The 26214-nt window shown below is 55.9% G+C and overlaps 3 protein-coding genes across 3 annotated transcripts; 1 reads left to right on the forward strand and 2 right to left on the reverse strand.

Moving 5' to 3' along the window:
- Positions 1–307: 307 nt before the first annotated feature.
- NCLIV_068520 (uncharacterized protein) lies at positions 308–2366 on the reverse strand (the record flags this gene model as incomplete). Its single annotated transcript, XM_003886404.1, has 4 exons — positions 308–348; positions 849–1002; positions 1551–1666; positions 2135–2366. The coding sequence occupies 4 exons, from the start codon at positions 2364–2366 to the stop codon at positions 308–310; spliced, it is 543 nt and encodes a 180-aa protein (XP_003886453.1).
- Positions 2367–5818: 3452 nt separating this feature from the next.
- On the forward strand, positions 5819–16149 carry NCLIV_068530 (putative SNF2 family N-terminal domain-containing protein; the record flags this gene model as incomplete). The annotated part of the gene is made up of 16 exons (XM_003886405.1): positions 5819–5866; positions 6634–6780; positions 7310–7411; positions 7937–8257; positions 8820–8900; positions 9521–9585; positions 10053–10113; positions 10585–10646; positions 11189–11273; positions 11720–11818; positions 12276–12463; positions 13020–13170; positions 13759–14001; positions 14423–14476; positions 15237–15356; positions 15601–16149. The coding sequence occupies 16 exons, from the start codon at positions 5819–5821 to the stop codon at positions 16147–16149; spliced, it is 2376 nt and encodes a 791-aa protein (XP_003886454.1).
- A 1740-nt stretch (positions 16150–17889) lies between these two features.
- Positions 17890–24735, reverse strand: NCLIV_068540 (putative glutamic acid-rich protein; the record flags this gene model as incomplete). Its single annotated transcript, XM_003886406.1, has 6 exons — positions 17890–20340; positions 20738–20926; positions 21418–21645; positions 22244–22491; positions 22977–23607; positions 23833–24735. The coding sequence occupies 6 exons, from the start codon at positions 24733–24735 to the stop codon at positions 17890–17892; spliced, it is 4650 nt and encodes a 1549-aa protein (XP_003886455.1).
- Between the last annotated feature and the right edge of the window lie 1479 nt (positions 24736–26214).

Consider the following 26214-nt stretch of genomic DNA (forward strand, 5'->3'; position numbering starts at 1 on the left):
TTGTCACGCTGAAAAAAAAAACCCTATAACAAAATTTTCAGCCATGCACCATGTCACCATGGCCATCATGAGCCAATACAGCTGGTTCAGCCGATCAAAAAAAGCTGAAGCCATCACATGTTTCTGTGTGTCAAAACGTTCTTCGGCAACATATTTCGCAAACATAAACTCTGCGACCGATCGCATCGCTACAGCATGGTACACTCCTGTGGCCTGTTACCAACCGTTACAAAAAAAACGTTCTGAAGAAGTCCTGCTGCCGGTGAGAGGCAGAGCGACGACTCGAGAATCAAACAGCGTCGCAAACCTAGGCGATGCTCACCTCAGAGTCACCCTCAACGATTCCACCTGAGTAGCAGACAACAGGCAGCACGATTTGACGAGAGGAGAGGCAGCCACTATGGAAAACAATATGCAAGTAATTCTTTCGGGTCCACAGTACGCCCAACGCCCGTACACGTCAGACGCCTGTACCCAATATAATAGGATGCCTTCAAAGCTTCTGTCACGGCTGAACAAAGCATAAGAACCAAGTTAACCTCAAAAGGACACGTCGAGAAGATCATATGTTCGCGACACTTCGCACACGTCTATACAGTACTGGAGATTGCAAAGTGGAGAGCCTGTTACGGGGTGTAGATGGGATAAGCGATATACAGAGGTTGCCTGGGTGGTATCTGCCACCAAAATAATCCACTCATCCGCACGCACTAGGCTTCACTCCTGTGATTGGTCATTTTAGAATGCGTGTAACATGAAGGGATACACTTTTTGTAAAATACACGTCCCCACTGCAGCTGAAGGATGCACGTCTTAAACGTATGCCTGGGCCGACCGGAAGATCTTACCTGCTGCAATAATCTCGCTGATGAGTTTGCCCATGTCTATGTCACTGACGGTCATGGGCAAATCGATGAGTGTGACCCCCGTTTCAGTCAGGACCGAAACGGTCCCCCCAAGCTCATCCACTATTTTGGAATGAAGTGCCGATGTTTCCACCGTCTGCGCAACAGGCCCATGATGGAACAAAAGCAAACTGCTAAATGCGCTGATGCTCCCCGAGAAGATGCGGTCGTTGAGTGGGAACACACAGTCTGTCGGGCGTCGAAATTAGCTACTCTCGCATCGACATAACCGTCCATCGACGTTGCCCGTCTCCCCACGTGTTTTGTCGTTCCGTGCGCCTCTCTATTTCGCTGGACATCTATGCGTAAACAATGTATGAGCCGCGCCGGCTTCGTCTAAACGTTATTATTAACCTGTACCGCTAACAACTTATAGTTCCGCGGAACCACTTACACTGACCTTCCACCTCAGATGTCCATCTCTCTTTTTCGAATTAATGTGTCGTCTCCACCATGCACTTCCATTCTACCTAGCTACCTACGCGCCTGTCCAGCCTGCAACGAACGCGGCTGTCTATCTAACCGCTTATTTATATATATATCCACCTATTTATTTACCATGGTGCCAGTCGACATGCAAATCAAAAATATATATGCATCCCCGCCATAATCAAATGTTTAGATTCTACTCATCACTTGACTCGCCTTGCTGAAGCGTTTGCTGCCCGCTTTGTCGGTCACCATAAGCCGCACCATGTTGGAGTTCTTGGGCCTCTTGCGTGCCTCCGCTTCTTTAGCTTGCTCGTCGATGCGGTCAGTATCTGGGTTTCACACAGAAATTCCTGAACACGACTGTCCAGTCTGGTCTACTTCCGTTTAGTCGATTCACGTTTCTCTCCGCTGCTATCACGTTTGTATCTTCGCATCGATGAGTCGGTGCCTCGGAGTCTGTCTACTGTGTAACCTGCCATGTTGAGCGATGCGCGAAGCGCTACAGAGCATCAAAATACGAAGTCTCCCTAATTGTACGAGACAGAAGCTTCAGTCGCGACCACCTTTTAGCTCTACTTTTGCGGGGGTAACATGACCCAGTCCTACGGATGCTTGCGGCTACGCAACCAAACGCGACGAGGCGTAAATGTACAGAAACATACACGTGTACCAGGTTACGTAAATTTCGATACGTACATGAATACACTTGTAACTGCGTATTTCCGTTGGCTTAAGTGGCGTTGCTCAGTCACTGGCAAACGCGGAATTAGAATCTTCAGGATCGCGATGATACTCACCAATGGCACTGGGCACACCCGCAATCTGCGGCTCCTGTTGCGTCTTCACTGATTCAGATTCACGCCCTGCGTCATCTGCAAGCGATGGAGTGCCAGCATCCGGCGTTTCGGATTCCAGGCGTCCTGTGTGCAAGCTCGCAGTTAACGCGTCCGCACCGCTGGTACCAGCCAGAATGAGAAACGCTGTTAGCCCGAGAGGCAGTAACGTGTGGCAAACACTAGTTCGCTGCATTGATGGAAAGAATGGACGGGTGCGGCAATAGGCCTCTACAACAGGACGGACACCCTACCGCCTATGGTTTTCTCGAGGTGAATGACGCGAACCCAAAAAAATGCCAGTTTGCTTCTCCACGGTTTCATAAGAAACAGACACTGCGTTCGAGGACCCTCACTGGAAGACCTCACGTTTGTCGCATATGAAAGCACAAATCGCAATGCCTGATATCCTGGCTACCTGCGCCGGCAAAATAAACCCCTCCAGCGCGATTCCAGATCCGTTTTCAAGCACACGCTAATCGCGACGCCTCACGAAGGTTAAGGTCACCGGAACCGAAACCGTACACCGCCGAGCATAATCTGAGGGTGTTCCAATGGAAAAACCCAAAAGGAACTGTGTGTCCACTTTACACTGTCCTGTACCAGGTTGTACGAAGGTTTTTTGCGTCTCCCTTCGCCGTGCTCCCGAACGGATACCCTCGCTTCCACGAGAACACAACGGAAACCGAAAAGAGACGCCGAGGTGGTTGGCAGAACAAATGCGATCCTTGCTCGGACCAGGAAAATGAGAGAGCGCGACCGTTTCTCATCACGGCTTGTGGCGATTAACGGACGTTGCTGCGCGTCGCCGCAGGCTTATTTTGAGCGACCGTCCTGTCCGGCACGCGACTTGCAACAAAGTCGTTCGGCCGTCCGCCGCACTGAAACGGGCGGCCGCTGCGTCTCTGTGGGCCGTTCACGCTGGTCGAATCCAATAGCCGGCATTATTAAAAGGCGCGTATCAGGTGACACGGCTCCCTTCAACGGTGTTGTTTCTTTCCCGGAAGGCTCAGGTGACTACACCAGTTCAGCAGTTGAGACTCGGAAGCTGTACCTCTAACTCGTCGGTGGGTGTCCTACACGCCACCGGCGTCACTTGCCAGGAAACGACTTCCTGGGTAAAGGCCCGGAAAAACCAAACAGAAAAATGCTTGCTTTGCCCCTTACAATGAATTTCGTAGGCCTCTCAGTAGCAGATAGATGAACACATTTCATGTGCATCCTATACACACCACAGCAGAGAAATATCCTCGAGGGTGTGCACTCGGTAGAAGGCGCGAACAGCGTTAGGTTCGCACACCGTCGCTAGATGGTATTCCAGTGAATACCGGTATTTTTGAACGACTTTTTTGGGTTGCGCCTACCGTTTTCAATTCAGTGACATCTGAGAATGAACCGAGCACGAGCTAACAAAGACGGATTCAACACAACTGCTTCCACAACCACCGTCCAGGTAACGCCGAACCTCTCTCCGGGAATTGCTTCCCTATGCTTCGAGGTGCCAGCAGCGTACACTTAAGGAACATGGCCGTTGGATAAAAGCACACACCAGATAAACAAATGCACACACGGATCCATATGCCTATAGTAATACTGGGTTTCCGTTCGTCTACCACAGGGATATTGCGAGAGAAATCTTCGGAGGGGGGGGGGGGGGGTGACACCCAGCTGTTTCGGCTTCAGGACAAGAAATTTTGAAGATCCAAAGAAGTGCCTTTAAGAGCAAACTATGTGACTGCTGGTCGAATACTTCCTTCCTTTCAACCAGACCCTTTACTGTGCATGGAGGAACGAGACTTCACTTGGTGTGTCTGTCTTTCTTTTTATTCGCCAACGATTGACGTCGCAGCTCGCATATGCCGGTCTCGTTCCAGCGCGCACAGTGCGGAACCCGTCTCCGCAACCCAAAATAAGTTGCACTAATCATCTACAGAACGCTTTCTGAACACAAACGAGCAACCATGCCCAGTGTCTCCAGCGAGAGATTCGGATTTCTTCGCTTTTTCTCTCTCTGTACCCATTGGGTTCGTCGGAAAATATGCGGCCGAACATCGTCCCGCCTCTGACTCCTGGGTCCGACCTCCGCCTCTCTGTTGCCTGTGTGTCTTCGTACACAGCCACCGACGACGAAAAACAGAGTACCTGGGGAACAGACTTAACCGCAGACGTGCCCCCCCACACACTCCATCGAGGAAACACCATGACTGTTTCCTTTCTCATTCGATATTCGAGGGGAAAACGGCAAAAAGTATATTGACGATTCAGCACACAATCTGCTGTCCGCATGCATTCTGCAGCGATGCGAGGGGGGCATGCAAGCGAAAACGACAGCGGATTTTCTCGCTTTCACGACCTGTGGAGTTGTTAGAACACGAACGCCATCGTGAACAGACCAAACATGCTTCTCATTGCCGCTTTTGTACAGTGAGCGTCTGATGTTTTCGAGCGTAGTGCAACGAGACGAGGCATGCGTTTCGCTTGTCTCCTCTCATGGTGAGCTTCCGCCGCCAAGACGTTGGCCTTCCCGAAAAAGAAAAGAAAAAGCCACACACAAGGTGATTAAATCTTTTTCCTTCTGCACATCTCAGTATCTTTGCCAAGCCATCGGTGTTAGCAGAGATTTTCTGGCTAGAAACCGCCGAGAGAGGGAGAGATCGACGCGTTCTAAGCCTTAGGACTCCAGCTTCTCCCAATTGTACTTTGGACTGGTAACCAGCCACCGCCACCAAGCCTACAAGTCGACGGAGGGTGACCAGAGGACACAATTCTTCCGTAAGCTTCTTTCGGTTCCCCGAATTCCGCTGCTTCTCTGTTATGGGCATCCCTGAGACTTTACAAAATGCAGAGAGAGAGAGAGCAGAGGGAGGGGGCCACTGAATCCCCTCTAAACTTTCCAAGTGGCTTGCGCTTGTCGCTGGTGAGTCTTCTCTTCTCACTCGGCCCTTCTCTCTGAAAACGTATCATCCATGCATATATATCCACAAATTTTTCGAAGGAGCAATTTCTGTGCACATTTGGCCCCGCGGTCTTCTGTCGGAGTCTGTCCCCTCGACTCTTCATTCTCTCTCTCCCACGTCGCGGCAAACACAGAAAACTGCCCTTTTCCTGTTTTTTGATTTCTGCTTTCTTCTTGAGAAGTACGGGAACCCAGTTTGCTGGTCGCCTTCGTTCCCAGTGACCGCTTCATCTTTGCTTCCTGCATCCACACGTCTTCCCCCATGTCCAGCTCTACGTCCTCTCTCCTCTCCTCTTGTTCCCCTTCTTCTTCTTCCTCTTCTTGCTCTGCCGCTTCAGTTTCGTCTTGTGTCTCACCTGCGTCTTCTGGCATCGCTCCCATCGCCCCTGGGAGTTTCTACGCCTCGCACAATCGCCCTAGGAGGCAACTGGAGAGCCTCAATCCTTCCCTCCCGTCCTCCGCTTCAGCTTCGACCTCGTCGAGGCCTGGCAAAGCAGGAGGGGACTCCGTGTTCACATTTGGGAAGCACGCAGGGAAATCGTTCTCGACAGTTGCGAAGGAAGACGGTAGTTATTGCTCTTGGGCCTTGTCCACGCCGAACCCCACCGGTTCGCTCCTCCTTTTTGTAGAGTTTCTAAAGAGACGCAGCGGGGCAGTTGGTCAAGCAGAACATTCCCGCGGCTCTGCGAAAGATGAAGGCAGAAGCCAGCTTCTCTCTTCGTTGCCTCGGGCGCCGCCTGGTGAGCCGAAGGCCGGCCAAGCATCGAGCTCTCACTACAGAAACGAGTTAAACACAACAGCTGCTGCACTTCCCCTGTCTGTTTCTGCATCTTCCCCACCTGCGTCTGCTGTCTGCTCTTATTCTCATTCTTCGGATTCTGCACTTTCTTCACCTTCTTGTTCCGCATCGTCTTCTAACAGAGTCCCAGCCACGCCTGATGGACACAGGACGTGTGGAGATGCAAGTAGCCGTACGCCTGCTGACACGGACGACTGGGATGAACTCCTAGGACTCGCACCGACTCCACGCCCTGCGTCTTCGCCCTCCTCTTCCTCTTCGGTGTCTTTCGCTTCTTCCTTGTCTTTCGCTTCTTCGTTGTCTTCCGCGTCGTTGTCGTCCTCGTCCTCTCCCGCATCGACGCCTCGGCCTTCCACTTCCGGCGGCAGTTTGAGTCGGCCTCAGAACCCCTCAACTCTGCTTGGTGCCTCCGCCGCCGTCTCGTGTCCGCCAGCCCCCTTGGTGAACCTAGACCTGTTCGATTCGTTTGCTTACAACCGCCCGGGCTCCGTCACAGACCGCAACCGTCCACCTTCGCTCAATGACCAGACTCCCCGCCAACCCTTGAGCTCTCCCGCACCGTCTCCGACCGCTCTCCCGTCTTCTGCCGCGTCTTCGTGTGCTTCCTCTCTTCCGTCTTCAGATCTTCCTGCCTCGTTACGGCCACCTCCCGGGTCTGCCTCCGCGCCTGTGCCGCGAGTGACTGTGGATGTCTCTGTCGCCTTCCAGCTGTGTGCTCCAGACGCCTTTCGCATCGTCGCTCAGAAAAACGTGTCTGGAAATCGGGGCCGAGGAAAGGGAGCCTCCACCTGCAGCAAAGCTGCAGGTGGAGGCTGGGTCACGCATCTTCCGCGGGAGCTCTGGCTGTTCCTCAAGGTGAGAGAAGCGCCGTTCTCGGAGTGACAGAGAAAGGCGAAGTCGCGACTTTCCGCGTCTCCGCATGACGCGACAGCAAGAGACGCCTTCACATGCGACGAAAATATGCGCAGCGGCTCTGGCCATCTCCATGGTGATTGAAGCGTTGCAGTGAACTGTCTCGCGATATCCTTCGCCTTTCTCAGAACACAGATTCAAAGCACAGAGAAGCATACATACCCATCCATATATGTATATATATACATATAGATATATATATCCTTATATGTATGCATTTTTCGTTTACATTTATATCCCTACACATATGTATATACAGGCGAAACTCTCTCTATACATCAAACTGCGTCTGCTTTTCTCTCGGGTGCAAGGATATGAACCCGACGTAGTTACTGAGCGGAGTATTCTTGGGCGCATGATGGGTTCGTGAAGAAGCGTGAACATACGCTGACAGAGCTCCAGCTGTGCACATGCGCTCGAGCGTTCAGTGCTTTCGCTGCACGATACACGCGCTCTCTTTTACTTTTCTTAGGAGCTTGGGCCGCTGAACCCTATGGGAGTGGGAGGCCGAGACACCCATGCGCTCGCCTTTCCTGCAGAGAAGTACGACCTCGTCCTCAGAAGCCTCAACGAGGTAAGGTCTGCGCCTTCCTTCTGCCTGGAGGGAGAGGCACACGACGCGCGCGGCCTTGACTCTCTTGGGGTCGAACACAAATGCCGACAAGTCTATCCTGCACGCCAATGCATGAGCACCTTCGGGAAACGCGCGGAGTAACCTTCGCGACGTGCACATCCAGGCGCACGGATCCGAGTGGCGTACGCTGCCGTTGTGAGGTCGTAGACGTCTTCTGAACATCTAGAACAAAATGTATCTCCAGACGCGCCTTTGTGGAAGCTGCATTTGTAGGTAAAATTCATATCCACATATTTGGCGCGAGCCCCAGCAGGGTGATATGTGATGAGGAAGACAGCTCCCGAGTGACAGCGGCCACAAGAATCCCCAAATGCGAGGACGAAGGCTCGAATGGGGTGTCGCGAGGTCGCGTGTTTTTGTCGTTGTTTCTCATTTTCTTTCTGTGCGGGGCTCGTTGGTTTTGGTCCTTTTCTTCGGTGTTTCTTTGGACTTGGCACGTCGCTTTTGCGGATTGCGGTTCTGCAGCGGTTCATCTTCACGGATTTGTTTCCGCTCCCCGCCTTTGTTCTGCGCGCATTTCGCGCCTTCATGGGCTTTGCGTCGCCGCAACGTCTACCTCGGAAGACGGCCTTAATTCTTCTCAACCAAACGTCTCCTTCGACGCGACGAAGAATCGAGGCTCTTCCGTCTTCGCTCGCTGCTGGAGCTGTGACGACAGACGGGGGATCGGGGCACAACGAGAACCCGGCGAGAGAGCACGAGGAAAAGAGAGAGGCAAAGAGGGAAACCGAGAAGGAAGAAATGGAGAACGAGACGGCGCTGATCAAAGAGCTAAAGCCTTTCCAGGTACTGTGGAGAAGACATCGAAACAGACACGATTAGGAAACGGCGATACGCACAGTGCAGTGGACGTTTTTTCCACCGTGTCAAGCGTTGTTTTGTGCTTCCTCGCGGCATCCCGATGGCATTGCAGCTGAGACGCAGAAGACGAAAACACGAGTCTTCATCGCCCGTTGCACTGCTCCTGGCGCGCCGTTTCCCCAATCTTTTTCGCCCTCGTCCTCTTTCAGATCTGCCGCTCCGTGGTGCTTGCCGTTCTTCGTTCGCATGGCCGTGCACACGTGCTCCTGCGCTGTCACCGCCTTCCCCTCCGTTTCTCTCTCCCACTGCTTTTTTGCTTTCCGCCTGACGTTTGGAGCGGGTTGTGGGAGCTGTCTGATGGGCCAGGGCTCGTTCGTTTGTTGCCGCGTTCTTGCTCTCCATGTCTCGCTCTTTTGGATCTGTGTTTTGCCTGCGTGTCTGCGTTGCCTTCTCTGGGGGATGTCCTGGAAACGCCTTCTTCCCCCCGTGTGCCTTCCCATTTTGAGTTTTCTTGCTCTTCGTCTCACCTGTCCGCGCTTTTTTACAGCTCGAAGGATATCGATTTGGGCTTCAACGGAACGGCCGCGTGCTAGTTGGAGACGAGATGGGTCTTGGCAAGACTCTCCAGGTAAAGCTTCGCCTCTGGGGGACTGTCAGCTGCATCTCCTCTGTGGATTTGTTAAGGCGTGTTCTTCTAGATTTCTCAGATCTGTCCTGGGATTTCAGGTTTTTTGCATCGAAGCTCTGTTTCGGCGACCTTGCGTGTAGCGACTGCTTCCACGTGGCGAAAGACTCAACGGTCTCTCTCCTTCCTTTGCTTTTTTCTCTCGTCCCTTGGACTGCGGTGTGTCTGTACACCCTATCCTCGCGCGGCGTTTCTAGCAGAAGACCTCTCTTTTGTTTTAACTTTTCCCTCGTTTCCCCGCGGTCTGCGCTTTGCTGCTCTCTGTGTGGTCGTCCGTGCCTTCCCGTCCATGGGCGTGTGTGCATTGTGTGTGGGCCTCGAAACAGTTGTACTTTTTGAGAAGCCGAATGCCGTTTTCCACAAACTTCACGCTCCACTGATAGAAACGGCTGCCGCTGTCGGCGCTTTCTGAGGACTGACGCGACTGCGTGTGACGGCGCCGCCTTGTCTCAAACTCACGTCCTTGTTGAACCTCCGCGGGGCGTGGATCGCTTTCTTTAGCGTCGGCCTATATTCCGTTCTCGCGCTTCCCCTTGCCGGTTCCTCTCTGCCTTTGCTCGCAGGCCCTCGCCATCGCAGCCTTCTACCACAACGAATGGCCTTTCCTCGTCATCTGTCCGTCGTCGATGTAGGTCGTATGTTTCTCCTGCGCAGAGCCTCCCCATTGCATGCCTCCTGTCTCTTCTCCGCAGGCATCTTGCGTCTGAAGGCGTCGCGTCGAAGCCTTTTTCTCGTCTCTCTGGTAACTCGTGTCGGCTCGTTTCGCAGATGGGACGCATCTCTTGCTTTCCCGTCGAGTGGCAAGCAGAGAGGAGAGAGCGAGACGTGACCTTCACAATCGCGGATGTGCGAAATGACATCTGCATGCAAGAGGCGTTCTTCGAATCTGTGCGTAGCGAACTCAGGGTTCCCCTCACGCTGCATGCGCGCCCCGTGCGAGAGACGCGCCAGGCTTTGGATATACGTGCATGCGCCGATTTCGATGCTTATACATGCACAGGCTTGCATGCATCTCAAGGTGCGCACGCGGAGGCGTGTCTGCTACTCTTTATCGGACGTTTTCTCTTTTTTGCGTTCCTTGCCTGCGCCGCCCAGCCGCTTCCAATGGCGAGATCAGGCTCTCCGGTGGTTGTCAGAGCTTCTCGTCCTGGACGAGGTGAGACCCCGCCCCGCCCGTAAAGCTGTGCCTTTTCGCCTACATAAGATTGAATACATCTTTTTTATCGACTACTTGCATGTACAAAGTAAATATGTGTGCAGGCGCCTACTTTTTTCAAGCTTGGGGGCGGTTTGCGAAGGACCACGGGCTCTCCGGATCCGACTGGAGGGACATGCGCACGAAGAAAGAGAGCGAGATTCACTGGCACCGGATGGCGGTTCATGATTTTGCGTTCAAAGACCAGAAGAGCAGCGGAGAGAGCGAGCACGAAGAACTCCAGAACTCCACATTGCTTTACATCATAAATGCGTCTGGAAATCCACATACAAATATATATATATATATATATATATATCTGCAGCAACATATTATATCTAAAAACATTGGTCGTGTTGCATTTCTGTGTGGATACATGTGTATGCGTGCGTGAGTGTGGAAATGATGTGTTGACACCGACTTTGTTATCAGATTTGCCTAGTCAAATCAGGCAGGGCCGAGATTCCGGGGAGGACCAAGATGGTTATTATTTCGTATGACCTCATCACGAAGCAGAAGAAATTCATGGCGCCGTACCAGGCAAGATCCTTCAGCGTGTGACAGCGTTCGCGTCTTTTTCTGATTTCTTCGGACATGCGGGCGACGCGGAGGCTCGCCGCCCTCGCTTGTTGTCGGCTGCTCGTCTGCGTCGTGTGACTGTCTCGCCAAGCAGAGAGAATCTGGAAATGCTTGCTGAAGCCAGCGCGTGAACTCGCCGGCGTCTCACGCGTTCGCCGCTCCATGCACGTTCTTCGCGTCCCGCCTTCGTTCGCTGTTCTCGCGGGTGTCTGTTGTGCTTCTTTCGTTTTCTTCAGACGAGTTCCTTTTTCTGACTCTTTCTCGTCTGCCGTGCGTCTCTTCTTCCGACTCTCGAGCCTCCGTCTCGGCTCCTGGCCAGCGAGCGCACGCCCTCTGCCTTCGGCAGCGAGGCGCGGCGGCCTTGTCTTTCTCTGTCCTGGTTGATCTCGTGTTTCCGCTTTTTTTCGCAACGTGCTTTCGAGGAGATTTGCGCTCTCTCCACTTCGCTTTTTCTCAGTCGGCCTCTCTCGCTTTGTCTCCAGGTGGTCATCTGCGACGAGTCTCACTACCTGAAGAATTACCAGGCGAAACGGACTCAAGCAGTGAGGCTGAGGGATTGCTGCTAAATGGACGAGTGACCCGACTCTGGCTCTGCGTTTTTTGCGTCCTTTTGGGGGGTCGTGGGCGGCCTCTTAGGTACCTCGTTGAAGCCGCGTGCGTTCTCGCTTTTTCCTCTCGGGGTTTCAATCGGTAGACCGTTCCCTGTCCCTTCCTCGTGGCGTCTCTCTTCCCATTCCTGTGCTGTCGGCTCGCTCGCCCTTTCGCGGTCTGCTGCGTTCGAACGTTTCGACTTTCCTGGGCTTCGTGCTGTCGCTCTAGATTGCCTCGCCAATCTACGTGTGCTCTACGTCTTGTTTGCCCTCGTCATTTTGCTCTTTCGCCTGTGAGGTTCTTGAGTGTTTTTTCCGTTAATGTATCTCTGTCCTTTTCCGTCGCGTCCCTCGTCTCTCGACTTCAATTCTGTTTCGACTCTCCTTTTTCTCGTCAGATCTGTCCTCTCCTGCGAAGTGCGAAACGGGCGATTCTCCTCTCCGGTACTCCGGCACTCAACCGACCAGTGGAGTTGTTTCAACAATTCGACGCTTTGGTAAGTTCGCCTCTCGAAAAAGATGCTATGCTTTTGCCGCCTTCCTCTCGCTTCCGCGCGCCTCTCGTGTTCTGCCTCTAGTGTTCTTCACCCTGCGTCCGCTCATCTTGAAGTTCTCCTTTCTCCTCTGCGTTCACGCCTTCGTCACCTACTGGCCATCTGTCCCTCGAGCGCTCTTCGCTGGCTGCCGGCCGCACTGTCTTTCTCTCCTTTCCCCTTCTCGGTTCTTTTTCCGTCTCTTCCGTCTTTCGCCCTTTCACCTTAACCTTCCTTCTGGTTTGGCGGCGTGCATGCACACCCCTACTGTAAGCCCTGGGAACATTTCCACAAAAATATCAGCAAACAGGTACACCTCACAAAACATACATACACATATTTACACATAAATAGGTATGAATATATATATATATATATATATATAAATTTATACGTGTTTCTGTTTCTCTGTGCTTTTCAGCTTCCGGATCTGTGCACATATCGCGAGTTTGCGGACCGTTACAGCGTCCAAGTTTGGAATCCTTTCACACGCCACTTTGAGTACGAGGGTCATCAACACCCAGAAGAACTTCATCTTCTCCTCAAGCATACAATCATGATAAGACGACTGAAGGAGCAAGTCCACTCCGAGCTGCCTCGGAAAATCAGGTACTCACGCATTCTTTGTTCCACACAACCTCGTTTCCCGTTTCTCTTCCTGTCCCCAAGCGTATATATATATATATATATGTATATATGTATACTCACTTAGTTATAGGGTATTAGTACCTCGGAGGCAATATATATATATATATATATATATATATATATATATATATATACGTGCATGCACGGGCGTTGTTCGGGAAAAAAGCAAAGCCTCTTCTGTTTTCGTTGCATGCCATGGAGGCCGAATATAATACCCGAGGGCAGCACGCTTTCCATACAGTATCCATGCATGAACAATCAATATATATATATATATATATATTTCTTTCTATCTCCGTCCTGGGATCTCTATTTGTAATCTGTTTCTTCTCTAGCTGTCGCTACCTTGCTCTGTACTTATATCTCTATGCATGCCCGTAACCTGCCTCTCGTTATACATCTATCCACGCGAATATATATATATATATATATATATATATGTATGTGTACATGTGGCGACTTGGTTAGAATTCGGCAAGGACAGCGACTAGAAAGGACCACACATTGTTTTTTGTAGGTCGCGAGTGCCGATTGAGATTCCGGCGAAGGAACTGAAAGAAATTCGTGAGAAGATGGCGGAGCTTGAGGCCGAGGGGAGGCCCGAAGCTTTCCTGGGCGGGGACAGCGCGATGAGTGGCCCCGATCCAAATCCAGAAAATACTGACCAAGTATGAAAATGTCGGCTTAACCAACCCTATATATATATATATATATATATGTTTACATGCATCTATGTATCTGTGTATATAGATGTGCTGCGCGTTCACACACTTGGGTGTCTAGGTAGAAATCTGTTCTTGGGACACATATGTATTCAGACGGTGATTGATCTGAACATGAGTGTGTGTAGGTGCGTCCGTCTCTGTAGGACGAAGGAGAGGTGCGTTTTTGCGAGAGTCGTTTTCGGTACCGGTAGAGACGTTACTGTCCTCGTGGCAGCACGTGGCAATGGAACTCGGGTTAGCAATGGAAAAATCATGAGGTGAAGGGACGTGTGAAAGACCATCGGCTACCGAATACACACACCACCGTGAGTACATGCGAATTCCTCTACAAGGCACATGCGCGTTTTCCTTTTCTCTCTTTCCCTCGCGTCCTCTCTTTTTGCCTCCTCGTTCGCTCCTATCGGGTAGGCCGCGGTTTTCTGTCTCCCGTGGGTGCGGTGCTGCCTCGGCGTTCGTCTGGCTTTCATTTCATCGCCGCTCGCCGGGAATTGTCACTGTGGCTGTCGGCCCTGCGTGCCGACGTGTTCTCAGCGGGTCTCCGCGTCTTCGTCTCCTCTGGTGGTGGAGCTTTTTACGCTGACCGGCCTCGCGAAGCGCGCGGGGGTGTGCGAGTTCTTGTCGTATCTTTTCAAGAGCGGAGGCGACATGAAAGTCATCGTCTTTGCCCACCATCGCGCCGTGCTCGACTACATCGAGGAGTATCTTCAGCAGACAGAGAAGAAACAGTCTGTGCGAATCGACGGCCGAACTCCGCAAGACAAACGCGAACGTCTCGTGAAAGACTTTCAGACCTCGCCACGTTGCCAGGCAAGAGACGGAACGCGAAACGCAAACGCCGAGCTGCCGGCGATCGTCAGGGGCACCAGCGGGTCTGCGTCACACTTGGTGTTTGAAAGAGAATTGGACGGGGGGATGGGGGCTGGCGCCGATTTCCCTTCATATATATATGTGTGTCCAGAGAGACGAATGGATCAGGGGGGGGGGGGGGCATTCGTGCAGCTATGCAGCGTTCTGACGAAGAGGCGTTTCCGTGACAGAGAGCTCTTTAGAGGGAGAGAGAGAAAGCGACCGAGACGGAATTTCGTCTACAGACACATTCCTCGGAAGGGAGACAGGCCGCCCTTTCTCGAGGGCGGTGAAGGGACTGTCCTTCTATCTCGATGTGAACGCACTCACAAAAACCCCCTGTCTTCAGGTTGCCCTTCTCTCCATCACGGCATGCGGCCACGGCCTCAATCTGACTGCGGCAGTAGGTCGACGAGCCTCTGAAAAAAAGCGGAACGAGTTGTGCCATGCGGCGAAAAACGAAAAGGGCGTGTTTGTAAAGGGAAGAAGTGGCCAAGACAAAGGGACAGGTCGAGCACGACAGCAGCAGACGCCGCATCCTTTCCCAAAACAAACACGAAACTGCATGCCACAAAAACAGCCAGTGGCTTCTGCCGTCGAGCGAAACGCTCCAAGCACAGCGTGGACGTGCGTCAAAAGCACGAAGAATCGCGACACACAGAAGCGTTTTTGACTGCGAGCGGCTGACGGCGCCGGCGCACTGCGTCATCTCAGCGCCTTGTTGCGATCGTGCCTCAACACTCCATATGCACAGTTCAAAACCGTGTATTTTTACCTCAGCTACTTCCTGTTAGGTTCGGCACTGCCTGGCTGTCGAGCATCAGGGGACGGAGACTGCCGTTTTCGCTTCACGGTCCCCTTTTGGCGCCTCACAGGCGACAGCCCTTTCTGCGGGATTTCTCCGACTTGCCTGCCGGGGGGTTAGAGAGCGAATCGGGGGTGTTCCTGTGCTCACTTTCGTGCGCCGCGCTCAGTGGTCTTTGCATGCGTGTGGACATGTGCGGTTCCCCCCGAGGGCTTTCTGGCCAGATTTCGTTGCGCGGGGTAGGTGCCGACCCCATGCTCGCCTTTGTGTGCACGACCCTCCGTGTTTCCGAGGGCGTGCGCCCTGACAAGTACCTTTCGCGCGCCTGACGGACGGGTTCTGTCTCTTGTCCACGCAGGGAACGGTGATCTTCGCAGAGCTGTACTGGGTACCCGGCCAGATGATCCAGGCTGAAGATCGCTCCCATCGCATCGGAACTGAGTTCTCGTCAATCCAAATCCACTACCTCATTGCCGAGGTAGAGAACGAGAAACTGAACGCGCAACAGGCACCGACCACGCTCCGTGCTCAAACTGCAAACTCCATACATCGACCTAAACGCATATATATATATATATATATATATATATGTATATATATATATATATATATATATATATCTATGTATCTATGTATATATATGCATGTACATGTCGAACGGCATATCGATATGTGGGTGTATGTAATTGTCCGTGTCGCCTCGGGGGTTTCGTGCTTTGCAGGGTACACTGGACGAGACAGTGTTTCGCATTCTCCAGCGCAAGTGGCGCCTGATGACGTGCACACTGGACGGCGAGCAGCAGCAACTCGCAATCAACTCCCACCCGTCTGTCTCTTCGTTTGCTGCCTCGGCTGCCGCGAACGCCTCTTCGCTTTCGTTCGAAACATACCTCGAAGGCATCGCGAAAGAGGAAGAGACACCGCCTCGCCCACAGGCCTCGACGGCGGCGGAGAGGACAGGCGGAGGAGGTCGGCGGGGTTCGCTGCCGCCAAACACTCGAGAGGAAGAACGCGACGGCGGCCGCCAGACCGGCCTGGCCCGGTTCCTTCAGCGCGCAGGCGCCGAGAATCGCGGCAAACGCGAGAACAAGCGAGAGGGAAGAAAGCGGGCTGAAGAACTCGACTCGAGCACCGACAGCAAACCCGCCAAACGCAGACTCTTGCCAGGACCGACAGGTGGACGGAACGAGAAACACGCGAACTACGTCATTTCCAGCGGAGACGAAGACTCAGTGGAAGATACCAGCGATTTCGAACTCGTTATAGACTAGTTTCTACAGAGGGGTCGCCAGGGTGTACAGACACACCAGAGAGTGGGGATCCACGGAGCACAGAAGGCCTTCCTTGCGCGTAGTGAACGGCAAACGACGGCCCACCACGAGCGCGGTAGCCCAAACGACGCCTCCAGAGCAATAGAATATATAGGGCTATTCGTTTGTATAAATATATATATATATATATATATATGTATGAATATATAATCTATATACACATATATAATATATACTGAATATATATATATATATATATATATGTATATATATATGAATATCTATCTATCTATATATGTATTGGTGTACGTTCAGTACGTTGTGTTGGGACGACGCCCGTGTGCATGTGTATCTCTTTCTGTCGCTGGTTTTACACGTGCACTTGGACCGTGACATGCACGATCCGTCTCAACGATAGATGTGCTTCGTGTTTGCGGGTTTTTTCACGGCGCCGCCTGGCTGCCCGGTCGAGGCACCTTTGCAGCTGCGCTGCTGCAAAAGTGCACCTTGTCGACTTCCGGCCAGACTCGAGCAGTCTGCCACGCTCGACCTCGCAGAGCCTCGCTGTGTGTGTGTGTGGCCTGGCCTTCCCAGTTCGGCTGTATCTGTCGCATCGCGACTGTCATCGCGTCTGTTTATCGACCGAAGTGCGTCGGTTTCCGCTTGGCCATCTGTGCCTGGGAGACACAGGGGGCCCGGGCTGGTGGCGCGGGCCAGCACATGCAGACGCGTCTTTTTCGAGCGCACCGAGTCAAGAAAAGGGATGAACCGCAAGCACGATGGGGACTGAGGTCTCGGGGAATCCGCGAGGCTGTCGAAGACCTCGCACATCACGCTTGTCTTTGAATTCGGGCTTTTAAAAACCGCATTGCACGATACGAGAAACGGGGAGAGTGCGGACAGGCACAGCTTCGAGAGACACTCGGCGCATCCAGAGACGGCGGCGTCTCTCCGCGGGACTCCCCCGCCTGAGGAAAAGCCCTCGCGATAGGCTGCCATCGGACAAGTCGAGTTCTAAAACACACAGGGCCATGCAAGGTTCACGAGTCTACACAACAGCCCGTCGGTCTCTCTCCGTCTGTGTGTGCATGCACGAACAACCTGTCTGCTTTCCATATCGCAGCCGGGAGATGCGTCACAAACACGTAAATTTATAGGATCGTTGGACGTACACACGCTCCCTTATGAGCTCACGATTCACAGCGGAAGTGGAAAAATACGTGCGGAGACCCGCGTCGGATTCGCGTGTCGGAATGTCTCCAGAGGACCGTGTCTCCATAGCTGCAAAGCTGCAGGAGGCTCTTCGAGCACGGCCGCGTCAGAGAAAAGATTCATGCACAGGTAGACACCGAGCAGGCACCAGACGGGGCGGGGCGTCGCCGGCCTGAAAAAAGCCGCGGTACAACGCACGTCTCAAAACGGGAGCGCAGGCAGGGGCATACCTATAATCTCTATACACTGTCTATACAGTCTAGACACACTGTCCACGCTGTGTCTATCCATGTTCTGTATTACATTTTTACGCGACAAAAGTAGGCACATGTCCAAGGCAGTTTCAACCAAAGTCGAGCTTTGGAGAGTCTCGGGTGCGAGGCCACACTGAGGCGGTCTCCCGGTCTGAGACTCCTGAGCCGCGGCGGCTCGGAACGCGTCTGCGTGCACGCATGCAGTTTCCTTGCCCTCTCTCTCGTTTACGCCTAGCCGCCGAGAGCGTGCACACCCGCGCGCGGATCCCTGCCTTCACTCCAGATCCACCCCGTCTCCAGAAAAGGACAAGCTAGCGACCGAAGGCGGCAGGCCCGCCGCCGAGGCCCGCAAGCACCCCATCATCCCCGCAGAAGAAGAGAGAGAAAGCGAAGTCGACAGCGAAGCAGGAGAAGCTGTGGGAGGCGGGGGAGGGGGCGGCGGAGGGGCGAATCTGTCTTCGAGCAAACGAGCCGATAAGGCTCCGCTCCGGTGGGCACCAGGAGGCAACGAACTGCGAACACTTCGAGTGTGAGACGGCCACGCATCGCCGAGGGGCGAGGCAGGCGTGAACACATTCTGGAAAACCTGAGATGTCACCAAAGAATCGCTGGCTGTGCGTGGGCGCGTTACCACTTGGGGGTGATTTGACTGTACAGACACCCCGGAACAGCGCAGGCCCTCATCATCTGCGCTGGGGTGTCGCACCCCAGAGGCGGTCCCCATTCCTAGGCTAAGGCCATTGCGATGCGCCTCGGAGAAGTTCCCTCGAAGCCTCGCCGCCAGCCCCGCAACTTGCATGTGGGCGGGAAGGGAGTACACGGACGCGTCGCGCACACGCTCTCCTTTCCCGTCCGAATTCAGATTTCGCCCCTTTCGTTCGTTCTCTGTGTGCAAGCGCTGTTTGCCTGGAAACACGTCGGCTGCCAAACAGTGGCGCAAACTCTTCTCTTCCCGCTCACCAGCGCGTCCTTCGTCGCACGTCCCCGTGAACACGTCCCCTCGGCCTCTCTCACCTCTCCCCTCTGCACTGTCACGCGCATGCAGCAATCCGTGCTTCCCTGTTTTCTGTGGCGAGCAGGCCGAGAGGGCCGAGACGCTCGGACAGGCGGGATCAGCGAAGCCGAGTGACGTGTTTCTGCGGCCGCCCTCCTCGGCCTCGCCGGTTCCTGGTCGCGGCGCCCGGTGCGACGAGAAGACAGAAGCAGCGAGGTTCGTCACGGACCGCGGGGCCGCTCTCTCTCGCGCCCGCGTGTCCTGGCGAGACTCGCCTTCCCTGGAGCCTCCCTCCTGACCGCCCTGCGACCGCAGAAGCAGCAGGAGAAGATACAGTTTCTCCTGATCCACCACGGGCGAGCGCTCGTCAGCAGGTGCGGAGTTGCCGCGCGTCGGAGAAGCCGAAACCGAGGAAGACGCGAGAGCCCCTCCTGACGAAAACAGAGAGAGCGCCGAAGCTCGTGAGGTCAAGGCAGCCATCGAGGTCGAGAACGACGAACTCGCTTCCGCGTGATTCACACTCGCGCTGAACCCATTCCGGACTTCTGGAGTCGGACTCGGCCGCGCCGTGAACGACGTCCCGGCCCGAAGAGCCCCTCCCTTCGGTCCTCTCTCCTCTTCCCTCCGACCCCTGCAGGTGTCGCCTTTGCGAGACGCATTCCCTGGGGCCCGCTCACGCCTGACAGTCCCGCCTTCTGAACCGACTTGCGCCTGGGAGCGCAGGCGAGGCGAAGTCGCCAAGCGCGGAGGAGAAGACAGGCGCCCAAAGAGTCCAACCTGCGGCGGTGGAGGCCGAACGCAGCCACCGTCGGCCGACGGCAGGGGCGGCGCAGGGGACGAAGAAGGGAAGGGCGGGGCCGCCGAAAGGGGCGAAGGACGCGCCGCAGGCCCAGAGGAGGGGACAGGCCCAGAGGCGGGGACAGGCCCAGTGTCGCCTGCGTCAGACCCCCGGCGACCGTGCGCCCCTCCTCTCGGCGGCGAAATCCCGGGAGGAAAGCAAGGAGGCGCCGGCACTTCCTGTGGGCTCTTCGAGTGGGAAGCGCCGCCCGGCGGCCCCGCTCCGTCGCTGGCCCCGCGGCTCCAGGGCGCATGCGGCGACGCGGGCGTGGGCCTTGGAGGGGGCTGCGGCGGGGACGGTGGGGGCGGGGGAAAGCCCGCGCGGGGGCTGTAGGCCCGCGGGCCAGAGCCGACCGGCGGCGACGGGGGCCGCTGAGGTCTCTGGGGCCTCGGCGAGATAGCGAGAGCCGGTGTTGAGCCCGCCCACGCAGCTCGGATCGGCGACGAGTAGGCGCACCCCCGTGCATGCGGGGCCGGGGAAAAAGACACAGTTTGGGGCGGCGGGAACGGTGGCGGCGGCGGGACGCGCCGAGTCCCCAGTCTGGGTTCCGGAGGCCCGAAGGAGGAAAACGCGACGGCCTGTCCCGAAGTGAGTCTGCTCGAGTCCGCCGGAGGCGGCGGCAGAAACGAGAGCGAAGGACTGCGAGGCGGGCCCGAATGCCGTTGCAAGCCCGCAGGCCCCACAAGCGCGGGCTGAGACGGCGAGGCAGCCAGTACGTGCCCCGGCGGCGCGGGGACCCGCGAGGAGCTCGACGCAGGCGCCGCCGGAGGCGAAGACGGACAAGAAGCCGAAGCGCCCGCTGAGGGGCCAGACGCGCCTGAGGAATTATGCGGCTGAGCCGGAGAGACCGAGCCACGCTTCGTCGGCCGTTCGCGGAAGAGAGAGCCGTTGCACTGCACACATACGGAAAGAGACGCCCTCAAAAGAAAGGTGAAGACGGCGCGAACAGAAGGCTGCACGCTGCGGCAAAGGTCGCCTCTCCCTGGTCGAGGGCCGAAGCTCCGAAACACCCCACACGGAACGCGGGAGCGAGCTCAACGGGAGGAGGGACGATTGCAGGAAACGAAAGGGGCAACCGCGGCAGGGGAACGGTCAGGTACGATGGAGTTTGATTTCTGCGCTGCGAAGGAGCATCGGGCATGCTGCACACCCTAATTGGTGGAAAAAGAACAAGAATCACGAAACTAGGTAGGCGAAAGTGTCTAGGAACCAGGAGGCGACGGCTAGAGCTCGAAACCCACGGAGAAGGACTTCACGAACGAAGGCCACAAACTCTGTTAGTATGCTTACCAGGGACGCGGCCGTTTCCTCGGGGGTTTCCTCGGGCGTTTGAGGACGGATTTGCCTGCGTCTGTCCTTCTCCGTAGCGCCCTCGTCCTCGTTCTCTCTTTTTTCTGTGCCTCCTGTCTCTCTCCGGTCTTTCCGGCGGTCGCCGTCTCCCGCCTCGTCCCCCGGCGCGACAGTGCCCCGCTCCTCCCCCTGTTTCGAGAGGAAACAGGAAGGCAGCCGAGACAGAAGCGCAGGCAACACGCCCCGTTCGCTTTCGCGCCTTGCACCAGCGGTAGAGAGAGGCAGCGGAGGTGCCGCCTGCGGCCGCTTGTTCCTTCCTGCTCGACACCCGCGAGTCTGCATCGTGGAGCAAACAATCGAGGAGCTCGCCTGTTTTCCATTAAGACTAGGTCCGCGGCTTTGAACGGCACACAGGGAACGACTGTCTCCAGCCGACGTAAATCTCGGGGAAGCCTCAAAGCCGCGCATGCAAAAGAGAGGAATCAGAAACGATCCAGTCGACCCGAGCCAGTCGATAGACACACAAGAGCAGAAAGCGTGATGAGAGGACACGCGGAATCCAGTTCGCAGTCACCAGCCACCCAACAAACAGAAGAAGCAGCCTCTTTTTCTGAGATGCAAATATCCAGACAGAAGCGCCCCGAGATCCCACGCAACACTTCAACTTTCACTTTGCGTACCTTGACCCGAATCCTCTCCGCTGCATAGACCAAGTCGCTGAGCGCTGCCTGGTGGTCTAAACACGACGTTCGCAACAGCTCCACGAGGTCGCCGCTGATGTCGCTTGTCGGATCGCGCGATTTCTGCGTGCCGATGTCTGGGTTTTCCTTCCCGAGCTCTTCGCCTCGCTCCGCGTCCCGGTCGCCAGAAGAACCTCTCTTCTTTCCCAGGAGCAGAGCCTTCACGTGCTGCAACGACGGAAAAGGCCCACAAAGTCGAGGTCGCGACGCTTTAACAAGAGACCATCAGAGAGAAGGGTAATACCCCCCCACACACACACAAACCTCAGGAGAGAGCCTCTCCAGAACGGACGTCTCGTGCGCTCTTTCCCGTTTCTTTTCTTCCATCCTGTCCTCGATCCGACTCTCCGAGGGAAACTACCCGTCTCTGCCGCCACCTCCCTCTCATGAGACCCCAGAAAGCTCCTTCCTCGTTCGCCCTTCCCTTTCGCTCCTGCTCACGCTCTGGAGGTGTTTTTCGAGGTCGTGTGCCCGGACGCGTTTCCGCCGTTCCCGACGCCTCTTCATCACGATCCCCTGCCGAACCTGCCGACCTCGGCCCGACCTCTCGCGCGGGGACCCGCCTTTCTTTCAAACAAAAAGCCTCTCTCGCCCGCGTCGCGCGTGCCGCGTTCCAGGCGAGTTGCGGCGTTTGCAAACGTCGATCTTGTCTCTCCCCGACTGTGCCTCTTTTCCCAGTGCCTCTTCAGTCTGTGTCCCCGCGCACATTCCCCCCGTTTCGGGTTCAGGCGTCTGCCCCCAAGGCAGTGTCTGTGGACCCGCGTACCTGCATGAGTTGCGTCAGAAACTCGACTTTCTCTCTGTGACTGTGCAGCGCTCTCTCCCACTCCGCAATCGAGACGCGGGCCGCAGCGCCTCTCTGCCGTCCGCCGGCTTCGTCCTTGTCTTTCTTTCGGCTCTCGCGCTGCTTCCGCTCCAGCCCAGGCTCGGCGATCTTCTCTTCCTTCTGCTTCGCAGTCTTCCGAGGACTTGCTGCGCCGTTCACTCTCTCCTCCGTTTCGCCCTCGGACGGAGCTGAGGGCAGGGCACAAAAAAGAGAGAAACGGCAAGTCGCTCAAACGCGTCTGGCTCGTGCTTTCGCTTCCAAACGGAAGCGCACGTTCCACCAAAAGACAAAAGGGAAGAACCGGTCGCAGGCCGCCGATTTACCACACACAAACACGACGAAAGGCCAAACCAATGGCGTCGGCACGCACGAGAGAAAGAAGGTGACGGTACGAGACACGGAAATCCGAGACACGGAAAGGAGGAAAAAACGAGCGCACGACCAAGCGCATGAGGTTTGTTTCGGCCTTGCCTTGGCACAAATGGCGAGAGTGCGATAGCGGTTTATTAGCCACCAACACTGGGGGTTGCGTGTAGAAGCGTTGAGCGACACGCGCGAAAGGCGGTTTGTTGCAACGGAGAGAGCGAGAAGCTGCGCCGGTGACGCGCGGTAACGCTTTCTGTAGAGACACGTCCCCGGCCAGGACGGGCGGAGATGAGAGAAGGGCGCTCACGTGTTGCCGTCGCACTGACGCCCAGTCCATCTCTGCCCTCCTGCGCTTCCTCGCCTCCCGCGGCGTGTCTCCTCAGACACGACGGCGACCAGGGAGAAACGGGGCAGGGAGAAGAAGAAGAAGAAGGCGAAACACACGAACGCGACGCCGATGAAGGAGAAGACGCATACGAGACGTGCGCGGCCTGTTCTTGTGTCTCCGGTTGTCGAAACGACTCGGGGAAATGCTTGGGAACAGACGAGAACGAGACATGCGTGGACGTGAGATCGCCGTTATCCTTCTCCTCGGTGTCTTCGTCTTCGTCGTGTTCATCTTCGTCATGTTCGTCTTCGTCGTGTTCGTCTTCGTCGTGTTCGTCTTCGTCTTGTTCGTCTTCGTCTTGTTCGTCTTCGTCTTGTTCGTCTTCGTCTTGTTCGTCTTCGTCGTGTTCGTCTTCGTCTTCTTGGTGGCTGCAGAGCTCCGCTGCTTCCTCTCGCCCGTCTTCGTTCGCCGGCGGAACGGAGCCCGCCGCGGAGGCGAAAGCCTCGAAATCGCTTTCCTTCATCGGATCCACCTCGCGGCGGCCTTCCACGGCCCGCTCCAAGAGGAAGGCCAAGTACCCCACCATGTGCTCGATGACGCTCTCGCGTGCCTGAGGAAACAGACACGGCAGAGTAAAGCGGCGGGTGCCTTACCAGGGACACCAAGAGGACGAGCGGAATCCAGTCACGGGGAGAGACGGAAAACCCTCTGCACGGATAGTTGAACGCACGACATGGGAGGAATTGCATCTCTGTTTCGCGGCGTTGGGTTGCCTTTCTGAGTGCGTGGCGCGAGAACCCAGTGTTTGCTCCTCTGTGTGTCCCTTACGCCTCACCTTAAGATTGTAGACGACCTTTTGCGCGACGGACGGATCCATCTGGCTTCTCACCAGCAGCATGCGAATGTCGTCTATGCTCGCGGTGTCGTGCCCACAGAGGATCGAATCGAGGCGGAGCCCGTCTCGCCCTGTCGCCTCTTCTGCCTCGCACAGATCACCCACGCCGTGTTCATCCGTCACGACGGGAGACTCCCCTAAAGCTTTGTTCCAGCGTGGCTCTTCCTCACGACCTGCAGGCGCCAAGGTTTTAAACAGTTTGTCCTCGGGCGTCCGCGTCTCCATCCGATCTGCGTCGCGCGTTATCTCCCGCTCCAACGCGTCCCGTAAGCTTTGTCCTACAGGCGCAAGGTTTCCATCTTCGTTTCCCCGTCTCTGTACGTGTCCATCGTGTGTGCTCGACAACGTCCACAAATGGCCACTCCCGCGTGTCTCTTCTTCGCGTTTCTCTCCCTGTCCCCCCTCGACGGTCTCCGCCGTCTCGGGTGTACCTGCGCCTGCGCGCGACGCGGCCTGCTTGCTCTGCGCGCCTCCAGCCGTCCCCGTTTTCGTGGCGCGTACTGCGCGGCCTCGCCAACCCTTTCCCTTCTCCACTGCGCCGTGGCTCTCAGGAGTCTCTTCCGCCACGCGGGTGTCTTCCGTCAGCGAGAAGGCGAGACTCGACTCGCGCCTCCACGGCAAGCAGTCCTCGCCGGGAGACGAAGGGCGCGAGACAGAGGCTGCTGGAGACAGCGGCGACGGGCGGTGCCCGAAGGTCGGCGCCTCCGCGCGATTTCCCAGCAAGCGCGGAAGCTCGCCGGACGCGGGAAAGCCTGCAGTCACGGGAGGGAATGACCCGAAAGCCGTGGGGCAGCCGTCGCGAGTTGCTGCGGCACTGGGCGACTCTGAACGCCTGTTCGCCATGGGGGAAGGGAAAGGGGAAGAAATCAGAGCACGGGGAGACGCCGAGGCGAGACGGGATTGAAAAGAAAAGCGACGGAAGAAGCCGCGCGACGCTGGCCGGCGACGATAACCTTAGCGTGTGAAAAAAGTGATCGCATGCAAAGGCACCTGCGTAACCGATCAGAAAAATCGACTTGCGTGCACGGGGTCGACAGCCCACTAACCCTGCAGCAGACCCGGTGCGAGGCTCGCCCGTCTTCTGCCCGGCCACTCGGGAAAAAAGGTAGGAGCGGAACGGTGAATCTCAGTCCGCAAAAATACGGAAACACATGCCGCAAACGACCGCAGAACCCGCGGAAACTCGGGGAAGTCCCCGGGCGCGTGTGTGTTAGGGCCTCGCCGTTCAGTTCTGGGGACAAAGCCCGAGGAGCCCGAGGCCTGAACACGCGAACAAGACGCAGTGCGTCGATGGAGCTGAGCGCTGCTGGGTCGTTTGAACAACACACGCAGGCGTGACCAGCGGAAGTCAAGAGGAGCACGTGCGTGCATGCAACGCCACGCACGGCTCTGCCGCTGCGCAGTCTCGAAGCCACAGGGCTCTGTGGAACCTGGCGCAAAAACAACAGTAGAGGGGTGTAGAGACCGGTCTGGGTCGCCGTTGAGCGCCGTGCACGCTCGACAGCTGCAGAAACACGTGACTCTACACAAACACAAAATGCGTGGACACACGGGACATGCAACCTCGCTACAGCAGAACTGCGGTCGAAACTTTCGCAGTGAACGCAAACACCAGACTGTCCACCCTTCTCGCCGCTGCCTCGCGGGGTGCCTGTACACCCGACCTCAAGGTGCGCCGCAGCTACACGAAAGTCCGCGCCTGCCTCGACTCAAATCCTGATTCACTCACGACACAGATCGAAATCACGCCTAGACACACTCGGCCTATTTGTAATACCAGGCCACTCTTCACGCAGGGACGACAGCGTTCGTCCGCACGCCACAAACGCGTCGACAGACCGCGACACGCAGATACTCACGGCACGCACACGCATGGACTTGGTCGCTCCTCGAAACACAGAGCAGCGACTTTCGTTGCCTGGGCCTCTCTTCTCCGTAGGCGGCTGTCTCTCCATTCTCTGTTTCGGCCCGCTCTCTCTCGACGGTTCGGACGTGGCACACGTCGGAGATGCGCATACAGCCGCACGGTTCCCCGGTGAGCGGTAGCCGGGGCAAATGGAATTGACAGGAATCGTAAAAGACTCGCGCTTTCCCCCCTGGACGCAGACTGACGAGGACGGGTTGCTAGCGGACACCTGCATAGACCTGGATCTGTCGTCCCCGGCTGGCCGTCTGGGGCGGGAGCGTCCGTCGCGCAATTGGACTTCCCGGAAAGGCTTGGGTCCGGAACGCAAAGCCGCCCGTGGCCGCAAGGAAAAACCAGACTGCGCAAACGAGAGGCAACGGCCTTCAATGCATCTTCCGACGGCCGTCTGCGGAAAG

This window comes from Neospora caninum, chromosome XII (assembly GCF_000208865.1).
Source record: "Neospora caninum Liverpool complete genome, chromosome XII".
NCBI lineage: Eukaryota > Apicomplexa > Conoidasida > Eucoccidiorida > Sarcocystidae > Neospora > Neospora caninum.